The 17,725-nt window shown below is 60.9% G+C and overlaps 2 protein-coding genes across 4 annotated transcripts; both read right to left on the minus strand.

The window, feature by feature from the left end:
• Window positions 1–179: 179 nt before the first annotated feature.
• On the minus strand, window positions 180–3,577 carry SGK494 (uncharacterized serine/threonine-protein kinase SgK494). Of its 3 annotated transcripts, none has more exons than XM_040650418.2 (12): window positions 3,493–3,577; window positions 3,214–3,405; window positions 2,645–2,728; window positions 2,501–2,569; window positions 2,340–2,409; window positions 1,382–1,489; window positions 1,248–1,288; window positions 1,127–1,154; window positions 958–1,047; window positions 778–866; window positions 592–702; window positions 180–466 (listed from the first exon to the last, which is right to left on the minus strand). In XM_040650418.2, the coding sequence occupies exons 1-12, from the start codon at window positions 3,532–3,534 to the stop codon at window positions 293–295; spliced, it is 1,098 nt and encodes a 365-aa protein (XP_040506352.2). In that variant the 5' UTR covers window positions 3,535–3,577; the 3' UTR covers window positions 180–292. The 3 variants fall into 3 exon arrangements, with proteins under 3 accessions (XP_040506352.2, XP_040506351.2, XP_040506349.2); XM_040650417.2 differs by having other exon boundaries at window positions 180–517; XM_040650415.2 differs by having other exon boundaries at window positions 180–517; window positions 958–1,171.
• Window positions 3,578–3,999: 422 nt separating this feature from the next.
• KIAA0100 (protein KIAA0100 homolog) lies at window positions 4,000–17,120 on the minus strand. The gene is made up of 39 exons (XM_415819.7): window positions 16,964–17,120; window positions 16,021–16,150; window positions 15,730–15,776; window positions 15,351–15,513; window positions 15,155–15,273; window positions 14,996–15,056; window positions 14,604–14,784; window positions 14,340–14,463; window positions 13,842–13,966; window positions 13,689–13,756; window positions 13,447–13,595; window positions 13,108–13,226; window positions 12,705–12,868; window positions 12,317–12,581; window positions 11,986–12,191; window positions 10,753–11,848; window positions 10,308–10,499; window positions 10,013–10,215; window positions 9,810–9,928; window positions 9,514–9,734; window positions 9,200–9,390; window positions 8,954–9,053; window positions 8,678–8,880; window positions 8,245–8,539; window positions 7,968–8,125; window positions 7,666–7,872; window positions 7,493–7,592; window positions 7,142–7,324; window positions 6,887–7,008; window positions 6,645–6,800; window positions 6,448–6,569; window positions 6,188–6,368; window positions 6,024–6,110; window positions 5,823–5,933; window positions 5,614–5,749; window positions 5,241–5,365; window positions 4,854–4,955; window positions 4,636–4,770; window positions 4,000–4,505 (listed from the first exon to the last, which is right to left on the minus strand). The coding sequence occupies exons 1-39, from the start codon at window positions 17,050–17,052 to the stop codon at window positions 4,323–4,325; spliced, it is 6,738 nt and encodes a 2,245-aa protein (XP_415819.5). The 5' UTR covers window positions 17,053–17,120; the 3' UTR covers window positions 4,000–4,322.
• Window positions 17,121–17,725: the final 605 nt, after the last annotated feature.

Below are 17,725 nucleotides of genomic sequence, written 5' to 3' on the forward strand. Positions count from 1 at the left end.
GGGCGTGGTTACGTGCGGCGTGGGCGTGGTTTCTCGACGGCCACGCCCACCCGGCGGGAATCGCCGGCGTGCTCCGCAACGCTAAGCGGGGGGTCCTGAGCTGGGTGGGGGGCTCAGCTCCGTGCACTCCCCGCAGCCTATGCCGTCGGTGCGCAGCCCCGCAGGAGACACCCACAGCATTACCGTCGGGTTTGGGTTTATTGCTCCCGTGGAGAGAGGTACAGAGGGCGGGGGGGTGTCCCTGAGTGGCGCGGGGGTCCCTCCGCGGTGCGGGGGTTCCTCCAGCGGAGGCTCAGCCGGGCCATGGCCGGTTCGGGGGGGCGGCAGTGAGGTCGCAGTCGAAGTCATCAAAGGTGGTGGGATCGGGCAGGGGCTGCTCGGTGGGACGTGGGGCCACGGCAACGGCCACCGGGTCCTTCTGCAGCAGCTCGGCGTCGAAGGCCAGCCCACGGAAAAAAGGGTGGTCCTGGAAGTGGTGGAGGTAGCGCAGGCGGCGAAGGGGGTTGTGGCATAGCAGCTGGCAGCAGAGGGAGGACGGTGAGCCATAAGGGGGGCAGCACTGGGGACACTCAGCCCAAGGGTTGGGGTTACCTCAGCCAGCAGTCGGCCCAGCGCAGGGCTGAGTGCAGGGGGGCTCGCATAGCTGCTCTCTTTGACACGCTCCAGCATGGCCACGTGGTCCCTCGCTGGTGGCACTGGAAACTGGGAAGGGGCAAGGAGCAGGTTTAGGGGCTCCATGCGGTACCCTTAAGCCCATCATCACCCCACAGCGCTCACCTCCCCGCTGGCCAGGGCAAAGAGCAGGACACCCAGGGACCACCAGTCAGCTGCGTGGCTGTAGGGACCCCCACTCAGCACCTCTGGGGCTGCAGGGATGAGGAGGTGAGTGGGGGGGGGGGGGGGGGGGAGAATGTGCCTCCACCCATCCCTCCTCATCTCCCCAAGCTGTCCCCTTACCCATGTACTGCAGAGTGCCACAGATGGTGTGTGCCCGCTCACCACAGCGCAGGTGTCGGGAGAGGCCAAAGTCAGCGAGTTTGAGATGCCCTGGGGGGCAAGACAGTGCAAGAGGAGGGGGTGACCCCATGCACAGGATGTCCCCACGCCAATGCCACCAGGCCCTCACCTCTCTCATCCAGGAGGATGTTCTCCATCTGAAATAAAACAAGGTCTGGGGTGGGCCCTCCATGCCAGGGGATGCAGAGACCCTCGGTGCCTTTTTGTCCCCCCTCCCCGTTATCACCCACCTTCACATCTCTGTGCACGATGCCCAGGTCGTGGAGGTACACTGGGGACAAGATGGAGCTGTCAGAGCCGGGGTGTCCCCTCCCTGCACCGTACCCATTGCCACCCTCAGGGGGGGGACTGAGCCCCCACTCACCCAGCACCAGCACCAGCTCGGCTGCAAACAGGCGGACGGTGGCCTCGGTGAAGCGCCCAGCGGCACGCCACAGCGCGTGCAGGTCCCCAGTGCTGCAGTAGGTGCACACTGCCAGGATGGGTCACACCACCCTTACCCAGGGCCACACAGGCACCAAAGTGATGCATGGGGCCATATGGGTGGGGAGGTGGTACAAGGACTGGGATCTTCTGGGCACCAGAGCCGTGTGAGCACAGGGAGATTGCAAGCACTGTGCCCAGGGTGGTACAGGCACCAGGGCTGCACAGACTCTGCAGCCACGTGGACACAAAGGTGGCACAAGCACTGCAAATGTATGGGCATGAAAGCGATGCAAACATCACAGACACACGGGTATGAGAGCGGCATGAGAATTGTGGCTACGTGGGCATGAAGGGGGCAAAACAATGTGGCACGTGGGCTCAAAAGTAGCACAGGTACTGTGGCCACACGGTCATGAAGGTGGCATAAGTACCGCGGCCATAGGGGTGACATAAGAACGTGTCCACACGCTGTGATGGTGGCGTATGGGCATGAAGGTGGCACAAGGACATGCCCACTTGCCACGATGGTGGCATAGCACTGCAAGCACACGGCCATAAAGGTGGCACAAGCACCGTGACTAAGTGGGCACCAAGGTGACACGACCCTTGGGGCTCACAGACCCACCAGGCCCATACAGACCCTGTGGGCACAGCGGTGGCACAGAGCCACCAGAGCCGTGACGATGGCACAGTGGCCTTTTTCCCCATTGTCCCATTGCTGTCCCTGCAGTGGGTGAGGGGTGGGAGGCAGCAGCCCGGCGCTCAGCCCCCATGGGCAGCGTGCAGAACGTGCAGGGAGGGGAGGGGGGGGGAACACGTGTGCAGGCAGAGAGAACACGTGCACAGGCAGAGAGGGGGGGGGGGCGGGGGGAGCCCGCGGGCAGATGGTCACTCACTGATGAAGAGGTGGCGCTGGCCCTGCCAGCTGTCCCCAAGGCCGTGGACAAACGGGTGCCTGACCTGTCTCTGGGGATACAAAGCGGAGAGGGTGAGCGGTCCCTGGATGGGGGGGTTCCTCCTTGTGTCCCCCCCCCCCCCCCCCCTTCTCTCCCCTAACCTGGATGCTGACTTCTTCCTTGCACTGCTTAAGGGTGTCGCGGCGCAGCACCTCCACTTTGGGCACGACCTGGAAGAGGGGTCGTCAGGATGGGGGGGGTTTCTGCGGCAGCACGGAACCCCCAGGCTGTGGGGCAGCACTCACCTTCACGGCGCAGACCTTCTCTCTCCCGCAGTCCAACACTTTTAGGATGGTACCGAAGGAGCCTTTGGCCACCAAGCCCAGGATCTGAGGGGGGGGGAGGGAGGGGACACAGGAGCTGAACACCCTATGGAATGATGAGGGGTACATCCTGCCGGGGTGTGGGGTCCTGCGTGGGTGAGTGGCACAGGGCAGGCGGGGGGGGAAATAAGGTCCTGAAGGTACGCAGTAGGGCACACGGGGGGACATAGAGGATGGGGACACCTCAACGTGGGGCACACGGGGCGCAGAGGGAACGCACGGAGGGGACCCGAACGGGACGGGAAAGGGACTCGGTGAGACGGTGGCGGACTCCTGTAAGGACGCACGGGGACCCCGTAGGGAGCGCGGAGACCTCGCTGAAAGGCACCGACCGCACGGGGACCCGGACAGGGCGCTCGGAGATCCCGACGGGATATAGACAGAGCAGGCACAGGGCGCGACGGGACCCGTCGGGAGGCACACGGGACGCGCGGACTCCCCGGTGAAGCGGAGGGGTTCCCCGGTGCGCTGCATCGGTCCCCGGACGGCACCTTGAGCTGCTGCTGCCGGGCGGAGGGGCGAACGGGGAACTCCGGCAGGAAAAGCGAGACGAGCTGCGGCAGCGGCCACCCCGGGAACGGCGGCTCCTCGGTGGCCACAGCGAGTCCCGGTACCGGCACCGGTCCCTGGACCGACCCGCTCCGGCGGAGCAGCGCCCGCACCCACGACCCCACGGCTCGGCCCTACGGAACCGGGGGCAGCCGTCAGCGAGCCGGAGTCGGATACCGGATAGGGGGACGCGGGGACGCCGTCGGGGCCACCGCACGCACCTGGGGGGGCCCCGGGCCGGACCCGCTGCTGGCTGCTCCCATCGCGCCGCCGCCCTGCCCGGCCCCGTTAATCGCCGCCTTACATAACCTCGCCCCGCCCCGCTCCGCCCCGACCCCCCCCCGGCACTGGGGCTCCGTGCGGTACCCACCCCCCATCCGCACCGGGCAGCAGCCACGGACTCCGAGCCCCCCCCCATCCCGGCCCCCGGTAGGAGCTGGGGGTGCTCCCGTCCATCCCCCCCCCCGGTTCCTTCGGGGCAACTCCCAAATGAAGAGGATGAAAGGGTCAACGCAGCCCCCCTCCAGCCCCACAGAGCTCCAGGTGGGGGGGGGGGTGGTTCATGCAGGAGCTGGCTGAGAGCTGGGGGGATCCCCAAGCCCTTAAATAGGGGGGGGAGAACCCCATGGGATGGGCAGGGGGTGAACGCCCTCTGTCAAGGTATCGCTGTGCTGAGAGCAGTGCGACGCAAGCTGGGAGGTGAACGCCAACCCCCGGGACCGAGGCTGTTCCAAATTAAAAACTCTTATTTAAACTCTTTCCTGTTCCCCTTTCTCCCAGCCTGGAGCGATCATCCTGCTGCTTCACCGGGCCCTGGGGCCGGCACCCGCGCAGCAGGGAGGCGAGATGCCAGAGGGACCTTTGGCACAGGGGGGGGGGCTGCACCCCACAAAGCGGCCCCGCAGCATGGCTGCACCCAGGCCCCACAGCAACGGGCTTGCCCCCCGCCTCGGGCATCAGCAGCGCGGTCCCCCCACTGCTATAGGGCCGCCCCTTCGGTGCGGGGAGCACGGGGGACCCCAGTCCCTTCCCGGCCTGCCGGGTGCTGCCATCATTTGCGCCTGCCGAAGATGGACTTCTTGCTGGGGTTCTTCTCGCCCACGCTCAGCCCGATGAGCAGGCGTGCCTTCTCGTCCTCCTCCTGCTGCTGGATGGTCCCATCTGATTTGTTCTCCAGCTTCCCCCGTGCCTCCGCACCCGCCGCAGGCTTCAGGCGCAGCTTCTCTTTGATCACCTGAACGGGGAGCCGGGGCTCAGCACCAGGGGGCTGCACCCAGCACCCTTGGCTTCACACCACGGCAAGCCCGTCCCCGTAGAGGCTTGGTTCCCATAGAGGGAGGGGGGACAGCGCTGTCCCCATGTACCTGTGCCACCAAGGCTTTACGGCTGTCCCTCTTCACCGCCATGGCAAAGTCCAGCCACGTCCAGGTGTTGTTGTGGTACTCCAGGCATGGCAGCACCAGGTTCAGGTCGCCCCAGTCCACGCTGTTCTTCTCGCCCTGAGCAGGGGATTGGGGGGAGGGGGGGGTCAGGCAGAGTGTCACACTGCCCCCCATGCCCCCACATCCCGCCGGCCACTCACTTTGTAGCTGACACAGAGTGGCACCTGCGGGATCTTGATGTAGATGAAGGAGTTGTTCATGGCTGCGCGCTCCTTCATCTTGTCGATGTCATCCACAGGATGCTGGGGACAGAGATGCGAGCAGAAGGTGAGGACGGGGGACAGAGCCAGGAAGCAGTGGGGAGAGGACAGCCGGGCACCGGGCCATAGCATTGCTTCACCGGAGAGCAGCAGGAGCTGCTCTGGCACTGGGGATGCTGCAGGGATCATAGCAAGGTGCAGTGCAGGGATGTGCAGGATGCACATGCACACGGTGGGAGGGAGCAGGGGATAAAAAGGAAGCAAGGCCAAGGCACTGCACCCACAGCAGGGCTCTCCCTGCTCCTCCCACAGGGCAGCAACACGTACCTCGGGTGCTTTTCGGAATGATCTCCTGACTCCTGAGGTACGATTCAGTCCCTGAGTGACCCCCTTCCCTGGGCCCAGCGAGTCGTCGGCCCCAATCAGCTGCCGTGGCTTCACCACGGGTATCCCTGGGAGGGGGGAAGGTGGTGGTGGTTGGGGTCCAGCTGGGGATCAGCCATGACCCAGATCCCCTCTGGCTTTGCTGCTGTCCCCAATAGCCCCCTGCCCACCTAGGAGACCCCAGTTCCTGTTCCTCAACATATCCCGCCAGCAGCTCCCCAAAACCATCCAGACACATAGCCAGAGCTATGTGGGAAAGCCACTGGCGTTGCAGGAGGGTGATCACACACTGCCACACCCCTCCCACCCCACACACCTGTTGTCACCAGCTTGGACTTGTCTTCCTCATCCCCCACCTCCTCCTCCTCCACGTTGCGTCCGGGGAAGAAGAAACCCATCATCCTATGGAAGAACTGGTGGGTGAGCTGGATGGTGAGCGGGACCACATTCACCTGCAGGGAGAGATGTGTCAGAGCTGGATGAATGCTGCCCATGCCCTGCCACCTCCCAGGTCAGCCCCAGCACCTCAAAGTGCTCCTTGATGGAGATGCCTCCCACAGGCGGCCGGACTTTGCTGAAGATCCTCAGTGCCAGCTGGCGGCCGGACTGGCAGGAGCTCTGGGGACGCAGCACCACCTGCAGGGAGGAAAGCGGGTGACTGGAGTGAGGACAGCCACAGGGCCAGCTCACCAAAAGGTCCCCAGGGTGCAGAGCTGCTCCCCTTGCCTTGTACACAGCGTTGGGCAGGAGGTTGTTCATTGTGACCCAGCCCAGCTCCAGCAGATGCTCAGCAGTGTCATCAGACTTGTTGACCTGCGCACACAGAATCATTAACCCCACACCTCCAGGCCCCTGCACAGGGGCTGTAGGGCCACCAACCAGCTCGGTACCTTGCTGTAGAGGAAGCGCTGCAGCTCCAGCTCAGCTATGCCCAGCTGCCCATCCTCCTCTGTCAGGCGCCAGCGTGCCTGGGCAAAGTAGAACTCAGTCCGCCGTGCCACGCTCACATCCTCCGGCTGCTTTCGCAGCTCCATCTTGTTGGCTCGCTGCAGCTGGAAGTCCTTGAAGCACCTGCAGCAGATAGGAAAGTGCTGGGAAGGAGGAGCCCTAGAGGGAGAACAACACTATGGAAGCCAGAGATGGCCCATACCTGATGAGGATGTTCAGCTCCTCGCTCTCCAGCTGCAGGTCAGCTTTCTCCTGGCTCAGCTGCTGCTGTAGCTTGTGGTTGAGGTCGAGCAGGCTCTCGTTTTTGCTGTCATCCTGCAGGGACTGGAAGACAGGCAGCCCTCAGCACCCTCCATCCCAAGGCAGGGATCCCAGGTCCTGCCCAGAACACGGGCTCACCTTCACGTTGGAGTACATCTGCTTCTCCAGCTGCCGGATCTGTGCGACGTGCTGCCTCACAGCTTCTTGCAGGTGTAGGATACTGCTGCGTTGCTCCTCGGGGTTGCTGGAGATCTCCAACTGGAAGCGCACCCGCTGCTTCTTCTCACTGTGCTCCTAGACACAAGGATAGGGGAAAGGGGAAATGAAGGGGTGCCGCGGGTGCAGGCAAGTAACAAGGGGACTTGCAGCTTCGTGAGTACCTTGCGTTTGGGCTCCACGTGCAGCAGCAGGTTGTTAACTATGTCAAGGATCATGGCATACTGTGCAGGGTTTGTGGAGATCTCCAGGTCGTGGTGGATGAGCGTGAATGTGTCCACAGCTCCTACAGGGACACAAGAAAGACACGTGGGGCCCTTCTGATCTCAGCAGGTACAAGATGGACCACCCCTGGACTCGGTAGATACTTGTGGGTCAGCCCAGAGCTCTGCTGAGACACACCGTGTGCATGTACCCACCCTCCTGCTTCTTCAGCAGATCCTCCTTCTCCTGGTTAGCAGGAGTCTCAGGGGGCTTTATCTGTGTGGCTAGCTCAGGGTCAATGTCATGGCTGTAGCTGATATAGTACATCCGGCAGCTGCAGCGAGAGATGATCCTCTGCACCTGCTGGGTCTGCTGGGCTTCTGAGGGCTGGTTCCAGTCTGGGGACAGACAGGAAAGGGGATCGAAGTTAAAAGGCCACACCAGAGACCTCCCAAGCACAGGGCTTGGAGCTGGCTCTGCTCTCGGAGCCATCTCTGCTTTGTCAACCTGAGGGTTACGTGAGAGCAGAGTTCGGGTAGTGTGGTGCCCAGCTCCTCAAGCTGTACCTGTGGTGGTGCTGACCATGCCCCCCACTGCCTGCCCGCTCTCCATCAGCTCCTGCACTGAGTCCAGGCTCCGCTGTCGATGCTCCTCAATATTCTTCACCTAGGAACACAGAGATGCATTGGTGGCTGTCCTCCTTGCAGCTCATCCACCATGTCCAACTCCGGCCACTCACCTCCAGCCAGAGCTGCCCATGCTCCCTCTCTGTGGGGCTGCTTTCTGTTGTGGCAAAGTACTGCATGCCGTCCAGCAAGCACGTCCAAGATGTCTTCTGCTTCAGTGTGTCCCCATACCAGGCAGGGTGGTGCTGGCACTGCAGCAGTTGAGCCTTTGCAGCAGACACAATCACGCAGCCCTCTGTCTCCGCACCGCGCAGCACCATCTGTGGGATAAAAACCCCTAGGGGGTCAGGACCAGCCATGGCCCCTCTGACCACAAGGCCACAGAGGGGAGCAGAGGCTGGCCAGAGGCTGGTACCTGGCAGTTGACCAGCTCAATGAGGCAGTTGCGGTTGTAGATGTCATCAGTCTGGCAGGCAGCGATGCCACACAGCTGTTCGCTAGCTCCTGATTCCTCCTCTGTGAAGACCACAAACTTATCTGTCTCCTCAATGAGCTTCTGCAACATGTAGGCTCCTGGGGAAGGAGAAAAAAAAAAGAAATCAGTACAAGGTTGAGGGTATGAAGGCTACAGAAGCTCTGGGCTAGCACGTGCTGCCAGGCTGGTGCAGGTTTTCACTCCCTGCCACACTCACCCCCAGAGGAAGCTCTCTCAGAACGCCCACTGGTGATGGGAGCAGTCACTTTGGCAGGGGCAGAGTGAGCAGAGAGCGGGCCTCGCTTCAGCTTCTTGGCTTGCAGCTGTGTGTCAATCTTCAGCCCCTTCAGAGCTTCAGTGGACAGATTACGCTTGAGCACAGCTGCTTTCTTGTAGCCATCATACAGACCAAAGGCAATGTCCCGGTTCGTGGTGGTCCAGGATGCTCGCAGGTCCACCAGATGCAGCTGGTGTGTGTGGAAACCATCATCCCCATCCCGCAGGGGCAGCTCCTGAGCACAAGGGTCAGAGCCTCAGCACAGCACAGCCACAACCAGCCTCTGCCCTCCCGCACTGTGCACACAGATGAAGGTCCCTTTATTCCAGAGGGATGCCACCAGGCCAGCACAGCTCAGTTTTTGCAGCAGTACCTCCTCAGCCGTGCGGTTGCTGTGCCGTTGGTACGTGAGGGAAGACAGGCTCAGCAGGTGAGTTTTCTTCACCAGGGTATCCAGCCGGTGGTCAGCGTTCTCGTCACAGGTGGAGGCCATAAGGTGCACGGTGACCTGGCTCAGATCACTCACCATCTGTGTGATGCTCCACTCAGAAATGAGGCGTCGCATCACCGTGCCGGCTGGAGAACAGCGAGAGGCATCAGCCAGAACCCTACCCTGCCCAGAGGCACTGCCAGCAGGGTGCCAACTCACCTTGTGGGATCAGCCGCTGCGTGCCACGAGTGAAGATGTGCCCCTGGCAGCACTCCACCTGGATCCCCCGCTGCTGGGCAAAGGAGGCCCAGTAATGCACCTGTAAGGAAGCAGATAGCAGGTGCTGAGAGCTGGAAAGAATCATAGAATCATAGAATCACTAAGGTTGGAAAAGACCCACAGGATCATCCAGTCCAATCCAACCAGAGAGGGAGATAACAGCAGCAACCCATCCCCAGGACTTGCCTGCAGCTGGGGGAAGAGCGCAGTGTAAGACAGCTGCTTGTAATGCTGCCCCAACTTCTTCTTACTGGGCTTCATGTTGTTGAAGAGCTTCCCACGGCAGATGGGGCGTGTCACGCTGGTCCACGTGGCCCAGAAGTTCTGCATCCAGCGGAGTGTGCTGCTGTACAGCAGGATCCGGGGCTGGGAGTGCTCTGAGAATACACCCACCATCAGCCAGTGCCGCGAGGCAAGGACACAACAGCATCCAATGCAGGATTGATAAGGATCAGCAAAACCATCCCCCTTGCCCTGGAGGGATCCCTGGGGTCACCCACCCTCACTGAGCCGTGTCAGGTCCATCCGGATGGAGAGGTTGAGGTTCTCAGAGCGGAAGGCACGGTAGGAGTCATACTGCTGCCCCACTGGCACCTCAGGCAGGAACTCGGGGGATCGCAGCACCACACCATGGTGGTCGTGGGGGTTCCCGTGGCACAGCCACTGCAGGTCCAGCGTCATGCACAGGTCGGGCAGGTGCAGGAAGCAGCAGTCATCATACCTGAAAGGGGAAAGAGGTCCCCAGTTACCTCTCCAGCACCATTCGCAGCCCCCACACTACACAGCCCACACTCACTTGGAGGCTGTCCGGACATTGATGTCTAGGTTGCCTTTGAAGACGAACTGCCCAGGCTTCCAGTGGAAGGAGAGGTGGCTCCACTCCCAGTGCATGTTCTCTGTGGTGTTGTAGGGGTCCTGCAAACAAAGCATGGGAAGATGAAGGTGTGAGACGGCGATGGCACCCCACCACTCTCTGCTCCCGACCCCAGCAGCACTCACCTCAGTGGCCAGCTGGTGCAGGTTGGCCTGTTCGATGTCCATGTGCCAGTCCCCATGGAAAAGAAGGCGGCTCTTGTCCCACCAAGACAACGGGGCACTGGGGTCCTCCGAGGGCTTGGTGAGCAGATCCACGCACTGGCCGATCAGGGTCCAGGCTGGGTCCCAGCAGGGCCCCCACACGATGGTGTACTGGGAGATCTCAGCTGGGGACACAGGGATTGGCTCAGCCATCCCGTCCCCATCATCCTTGCCCGTCCCCATCCCAGCAGAACCCCCCAGCCCCTCTGGCTCTTACAGTGGAAGTCGTGGTAGAACTTCAGGGGAGGCATGTTCCTCTCCACCGTCGCATCCCCCCAGGGCAGCCCCAGCTTCAGGACCTGGCGGCGCCGGGAGCAGGCCTGGCCACACTGCTCGGCTCCTATCAACCGGCCCGAGAGCTGCCAGTTCCGGATCTCAAAGAGGTAGCGTGGGTAGTCACGGATCCGCACTGTGGGGCAGAGCAAGGGCTGCTGGATGAGGTGAAGGACACTGCTCTGATCCCCTCACTCTAGACCACAGCAGCAGCCACCACCCCGTTGTGCCTTTTCTGCATTCCCACTCCCTTGCAGCTTTGAAAATCATTTTGTACTCTTTGGCCACACACTACGCAGAGCCAGCAGGTCCATCCTAAAAGCCCAGGACCATGCTGTCATGGTCCTGCAAGACCATGCTGTCCCCTAAGGACACACAAGACCACTCACCAAAGAAGCTGCCGATGCTGCCTTTCATCATGCGGCACCACTGGGTGACCATCTCCAGCCCCTCAGGGGGGAACGGGCTGACGCTGTCAATGTCCCTCATCTGCTCCACGACACGCTCTGTGCCGTGGAAGGACTCGTCAGCCATGGCCACCAGCTCCAGGTGAGACAAGGTCCAGGTGAGGAGAGCCCTCCGCATGGGTGTGTTGGCATAGAGACGCCGTGAACGTTGGATGTAGATCTCGATGTTCTTCTTCTCCAGCGAGGCGTAGAGCTCCTCGATCTTGCGGGCAGGCAGCAGCTCCCCATGCTGTTTGCGCAGCGCAGCCACCTTGGCATCCAGCAGCTGCAAACGCTTGGCACTCTCTTTGCTCTCATCCTTCATCAGCTCGTAATTGTCCCGTAACTTGACCTCAAAGACATCGTCCAGGAAGACCCAGGAGAAGTGTGTCACTTTGAGCAGGAGGTCGGGAGGCAGAGCCGTGCCGGCAGGGCGCCCGCGCCGGTGCAGACCTTTCAACCACTTCTGCACACCCACGGCTGCATCCAGCGTGCGGGAGAAGTCGTACTGGTAGGGGAACTCAATGGTCACGCTGGCAAAGGAGAAGGCCCAGCCGCGGTTGCGGAGCGTGTGCAGGGTGGGGAAGGCGCAACGGTGCAAGATGACCTCCTCCAGCTCCGGCAGCAGCTTCACCTCCACCTCCTTGAAGCTGAAGATGCTGTGTCCATCAAAGCCGGCTGCCAGTTCAGGGCAGTAGCCATGCAGGGCACCGCCGTGCCAGCTCACAGAGGTCCGTTCGGCAGCCAGGCTGATGTAGTTGGCCTCAGAAACAAAGGCGGTGACCTTGGCAGAGCTCAGCTCCAGCGACAGGGACAGGAGTCTTTTGGGAGGAGCCCCGTCTGGCTGGAGGGGTTCTAATGTCTCAGTAGGGGTGGCCATGGGGGACGCTGGGCTCTGTGGGGTCAGGGAGGGAGGTGTCCCGTGGCCAATGGCACTCCGCAAGGCTTCGAGGCACTGCAGGGTGGCCAGGGTGTGATGGTACAGGTGCATGTGGTCAGGTGGGCTCCACAGCACTGCCAGACCCTCACCGCACTGCACCTACAGCAGAGAGAGAGCAAGCAACAAGTCAGTGCCACGTCCTCTCCTCTCCATCAGCTTTCAGGGCCAGCCAACCCTCTCGCTGCCCCATACATCCCAGTATAGGAAAAAAACAGAGGCTCAAGGCCCGCATCTACCTCCAGGGAGCGGATGCTGCTGTGGTAGGTGATGGAGAGCATGGAGAGGTTGGCTACAGGGTTGGGGATGGCAGGAGCTTTGCAGCACGGCTGCATCTTCTCCGTAATGCTCTTCACCAAGGCCAGCACCATGCCCTGGACACTGACTGTGCAGCTCTCAGCACTCCCCAGGACAGTCAACGTGTCCAGCCGCAGCTCCAGGGCACCTAGAGGAACAGTATGCCAGTGCTGAGGGCACGGTGAAGACAATCCATAGTATGCCAGGCTCTAACAGTGAAGCTGTTCCAGGACAGTAATCTGGGATCACTCTGGATCCCACAACTACGCTTACCCACTACAGCTGAGAGTGTGAAAAGATTTACATCCTCCACCTTCAGATCCACCTTCCAGAGCAGTATCCAGGGCTCACTCTGGGCAGAAGATAGCTGCTGAGCAAGCTCAGCTTCACTGGGCTGTGGGCAGAACAGGGGCAGGACCCTGGCCAGGCACTCGGTGCAGGTGTCTGATGACTCCACTTGTAGCCCCCGGATGGTGCAGTCCAAGAAGAGTGTGTCTGACTGGGCACTGGACATGCCCAAGGGCTGGTTGTAGCTGCCCTGCAGGACAAACAGGCTGATCACTCTCAAGATGCAGGATGCCCCCATGCTACTACGTGTCTTGCCTGGAGCTGTGGATAGGCAGCACCACCCCCAAAAGCCACCCCTCAGCTCGCCGCTCACCTGCAGGTTGAAGGAGTCAAGGATGAGGGCTTCTCCCCACACGTGCATGTTGGGGGGGTGGGGGGCACGCTGGATGTGTGAGTCATTGCCCACACGCCAGCAGAGGTGGTCCACAGCCAGCATGGCTCGCTGGTGCACACTCTGGGGACGCAGGTGCTGGTAGTCTGCAGGCACAGAAGGTGAGTGCAGGCAGGGCTTGGTGCTGCCTGCTTCGCAGCCCCCAAACAGAGACAACTCAGACACAACCAGGCAGGTGTCCAGCCCCTAGCTGGACACAGACACAGTAGAGCTTTTCCCATTCCCATGCCATAGACTCAGGATGATGGTCATCCCCAGTACATCTCCAGCAGAGCCACCAACCCCACAAGAAGAGCTTAGCAAGCACCCTGGAGCCAATCCTTACCTGCAGAGATGGAGTTGAAGCCCAAGGCAAAGGGGGGAGTATCCCCCAGTTGCACTGACACATTGACGTTGGACAGTGAGGCACTCAGTATGATGGGCGCTATGATTTGGGGATAGCATCTATGGAGGACAAGAAGGGATGGGGCATTACAGGGGTCCTGTGTGCCAAGGAACAGGCTCTGAGGGACACCCTCCCTGTAGGGTCCACCCTCCACACCAGCCTCCCTGACCCACAGGCTGTGTGCAGGGCAAAGAAGGTGCTGTATGCCCAGGCACCCTGCCAGAAAGCAGCAGGTAAGAGGGAACAAGCTGCAAAACCAGCAGCTGAGGCTGAGTTTACCTTCCCTTGTGCCCTTGGCTGGGGACAGGTGCCGAGTGGTGCCTGTGTTCCTGTGCCAACAGGCCCAGCCAGTGCGAAAACTCTTGGTGGCGATAGTGGATGATGCAGGTGTTGAGCAGCACAGCAGCTGAGAGGTCAATGGCTGTGACCTAGGGCAGGGAGAGCACAGGGTGGCAGCAAGCTCATGCCTGGAATCAAATCAGCCCCCCCAGGGGACAGGAGCATGCCCAGCGTCTGCTCACCTGCACGCTGGTCTTCAAGGAGTTGAGGCACACGATGCGCTGGCGGCTCTGGGACAAGAGAAGGCCATCTGGGGAGGGAGAGGAGCAGGAATGAGAGGTGCTGGAGGGAAATGGCAGTGGTCACGTACCATGGGTGCTCTCCTGGCTACTTGCCCTCCAGATGGAGGTCTACACTCATTTGGTCCAGGTCTGAGGTGGGCGTGAAGTTGCGCAGTGGGATCTGCTCCTCTTCACGCTGATATAGAAACTGCAGCAGCTTCAGGCTCCAGGTGAGGTGCCTAGGAGAAGCAGAGGGTCACTGCCAGGAGAGATCTGCACCATCACACCCTCAATCTCCTACATCTCCCATCCCAGCTGACTAGCATGCTGTCATGGACAAAGCACAGCCCACAGCGCACCTGCAGCCCAGCCCAGCACTTTCATTACACCAGCAGAGGATCCCATCACACTATTGTGCTGGAGAACCAGATTCCCTGCCCACCTTCTTCCCCAGGAGCCCACAGCCCCAGGCTGCTCTGAGTCCTTCCCCCCAGGATTTTCTCTCTGCAGTCAGGCAGAGCAAGGGACAAGCAGGAAGTTGCACAGCTATTCTCAGGACCACGTCCCCTCCAATGATCATAGTACAACCACCTCTTCCATCTGCCTCCTTACCTCTTCTGACTGTTCATAGACAGCACCACGCTGGTGCTCTCCAGTTTCACCTCCACCCTCTTGGGGATGAGCTGCAGTGTGTCCCTGCTCAGCAGGGACGGGGATTTCAGGGACTCTGCTGAGTCTGGAGCAGGAAACACAAAGTCACAGGAAGGCTCTTGCCCAGATTCCCACTCTCTGCATTGGGAAGCAGTGATAGCACAGCCAAATCCCTCTGGCTCCAGTGGAAGTGAGGGGACTGCCAGCCCTGTTCCCGTCCCTGACCTGGGCTGGGCTGAGGGGCTCTGGCTATCACACGGTGCAACAGAGGGCTGCAGAAAAGCCCCTCGTGCAGCTCTGCCTGCAGTGTCCGGACACTCAGCCTGACGCCGACCAGTCGCCGCTTGCTGCTGATCTCCAGTGAGATGGAGAGTGCCAGGGCCAGCTCTGCCAGGCATGTGTCATCCTGTGTAGGGACACGGACAAGAAGCACACCAGGAGTCACCCAGCTCCCTGCTGATGAAGGTTGCAGGTAATGCACTGGGCACAGCATGCAGCTGATAGCCCTACAGGGCATTCAGCACCACCCAACCTCGAGGACACACTGGAACAGGTCCTGAGGTGCCCCAGAGAGCTGCTGCCCAGAGCACTGAATTTCTCCCTTCCCTGGCACTCACCAGCTGGCTGCTCCGGAGCACTTTGCTGTTGACCTTTGTCAGGTTCACCTCACAGTTCAGGCTGGGGAGAGCAGAGAGCAGACTGAGGCTGAAGGCCCTGCAAAACCAAGCCCCTTCCCTCCCTTTTTGGTGGGATAAAGGGCATGAACACAGCATTACCTCTTCCCATCACCATTGAGGAGAAGACGCGTCTTGCTGGCCTGGATGTGCCAGAGAGACTCTGAGGTGGCCACATGTAGAACCATGATGTTGATGGAGTCCATGTGGATGGAAAAGAGCTGGTGGAAGGCGGTATGGTAAGGGCTATGCAACAGCAGCACAGCCTGCAGCACCCTCTCATGGAGCCAGTGCTCACCTGGCTAAGGAGCCGCAGTAGGGATGGTTTAAGGGCCAGGTCTGCTTTGTTCTTGCCATCATCAGCCTCTTTGGGAGCCTCAGGGAAGGATGACTGGAGTCCATGGCTCTTCTGCAGATCTGTGCGGATTCGCACCTCACCGAAACACAGCTCAAAGTAGCGTCTGTAGGAGAACCAGCACAAGCAACCTTTACAAGGGCCCGCACATCCAGCCCCAGGGGTGCCTCCATGAGACACCCAAAGGGGAATGATTCACTCCTGCAGAGTAGGCCATGGGAAATAGGCACCACAGAAAGGTGCAGAGGCAGTCAGCAGGACCAGGGGTGAGCCAGACCCCCCCCCAGAAGAGCAGAGAAGGAGCTGAGGCATGGGTACATACGGGAGCTCTCGGCTCAGTTTACTGGAGATCCAGATGTTGTCAATTTCCTGCAAGAACATAAAAGCAGGTGAGTGAAAAAATAGCAGTGCTCACCCCAATGCTTTCATTACACTCCTGTTGCCCAACACCATGTGGGGAGCACTCAAAAACCCCTGCGTTTGGCCAAGGGAGAAAGGGTTGCAGCCCTGGGGCTGTGTGACAGCAGCTTGGCTGCAGAAACTCACTGCCAGCCTGAGGAGGACTGCATCCATCCCACCCTCACCCAGTTGTGACTCCTCCACAGGTACCCACCACTGTCTGCTGCTCCCGCTGGAATGTGAGGCTGATGTTCTGTGCCCAGAAGAAGCCGAAGGAGCCAATCTTCAGCTCCGCCTGCAGCTTCTGCCGGCACCAGGTGACGGCCAGGCGGCATGCCAGCCACCTGTGGGTACATGCAAAGGGAAAGGGTCAACCTCTGCTGTCCTGGGCCACACATCTCCCTTCCTACTACCTGTGCTGCCCCAGACACCCTCATATCTGTGGGTCCCTGAGCCTCCACACCAAGCCCTGTGCTCCAACCTCCACCTTCTCCCCACATCCAGCCCCACAAGATCCCCCCAGATCTGGACAGGAGCACCACAAAACCCCCAGATCTGGCCGTATCCCCCTCACATAACACCCTCCACCTTTGACATCTCCCTCCAAGCTCTACAGCATCCCAGAACTATGGGGGCTCCCCAAAGCCCTAACAACCCCCCATAGCCATGGAGATCCACGTTGACTTCCCCATCACCCCACGCCCATCTCTGCGAGATCCCTTGATTCCTATAAGCTCCTAATGCCCCGACAGCCCCCACCCCAACTCCCAGCATCCTCCTTCAGCCTGACACCTCTCCCCCAGCACCCTGACACCACCCCAGCCAGCCCTGTGGGCCTTCAGAGATCCCTGTGGCCCCCCCTACACCCCTGCCACCCTACATCCAGACCTCTACCCCCATCTACACCCTACACTCGCACCTATAGACCACTCTATGCGACATACCCACACCTACAGTCCCCTCTACACCCCACATCCCCACCTACAGACCCCTCTACACCCCACACTCCCACTTACACCCCCTCTGCACCCTACACCCCCTGACACCCCACGCCCAGACCTACAGCCCCCCACCCCGCCCCACAGTCCCCCCCACACCCCCACCACCCCCTTCCTTGCCCCTCCCCCGGCCCCAGCGGCCCGCCCCCAGGCCCTGACCGCGCCAGCAGCCCGGCGAGCAGCAAGACGAGCCCGAGGCCGAGCAGCGCGGCGGGCAGCGGCAGGGACAGGCCCGGCGGGAGCAGCATGGCGGCCCCCAGGGCCCGGCCGCCGCCGTCCGCTCAGCGGGGGCAGAGCCGCCTGCCGGGCCCGGAGTGACGGTTGGGAGCGGAGGGGAGGGGCCGGCCTGCAGTTTTCGGCGGTAGCGCCCCCTAGCGGCTCGGGGTGGCACAGCACCGCTCTGCGCTGCGGTAGGAACGCGCATCCCCACCCCATGGGCCCGGATAGAGGGGAGGGGGCTCAGATCCCCGCGGAGGGACCGACCCCGGCCCAGGGGAGATGGACATAAATAAAGGTTACAACTGGCGAGTGTGGGTGCTGCTCTGGGGAGCAGGGAGCTGCTGTGCGTCCAGTCTGGTCTTTGGGATGTGATTTATTTGGGGTTCTGGGATCTGTGTCCAAATGGGACTTTGGGATCTGATTTGGGATGCCGGGTTCTGCTCTGTGTTGGATTTGGAGCACTGGGAACTGATTTAAGTTGAATTCGGAATGCTGGGATCTGCTTTGAGTTGGATTTTGGGTGCTTGTGTCTGGGGCTCTGTGAGCTGACTCCTGTTGGATTTGGGGCACTGAGCTCTGCTTCCTGTCTGAGCTGGGCTTCGGGGTTGACCTTGTGCTGGATCTGGGAGAGTGAAATCTGTTTAATATTGCATTTAGGACATTGGAATCAGCTTTGGTGTTGGATTTAGAATTCTGGGATCA

The sequence above is a fragment of the Gallus gallus genome, chromosome 19, assembly GCF_016699485.2.
Source record: "Gallus gallus isolate bGalGal1 chromosome 19, bGalGal1.mat.broiler.GRCg7b, whole genome shotgun sequence".
Lineage (NCBI taxonomy): Eukaryota > Metazoa > Chordata > Aves > Galliformes > Phasianidae > Gallus > Gallus gallus.

Excerpts from the sequence above, each read along its gene's own strand:
- KIAA0100 (XM_415819.7), bottom strand. The coding sequence starts at position 17,052 with ATGCTGCTCCCGCCGGGCCTGTCCCTGCCGCTGCCCGCCGCGCTGCTC. Across the intron at positions 8,126-8,244 it reads TGAGAGAGCTTCCTCTGGGG|GAGCCTACATGTTGCAGAAG; the intron begins GTGAGTGTGGCA and ends CTCCTTCCCCAG. Across the intron at positions 7,009-7,141 it reads TCTGCTGAAGAAGCAGGAGG|GAGCTGTGGACACATTCACG; the intron begins GTGGGTACATGC and ends GTGTCCCTGTAG.
- SGK494 (XM_040650415.2), bottom strand. The coding sequence starts at position 3,534 with ATGGGAGCAGCCAGCAGCGGGTCCGGCCCGGGGCCCCCCCAG. Across the intron at positions 1,289-1,381 it reads CGAGCTGGTGCTGGTGCTGG|TGTACCTCCACGACCTGGGC; the intron begins GTGAGTGGGGGC and ends TCTTGTCCCCAG. Across the intron at positions 867-957 it reads TGGCACTCTGCAGTACATGG|CCCCAGAGGTGCTGAGTGGG; the intron begins GTAAGGGGACAG and ends TCATCCCTGCAG.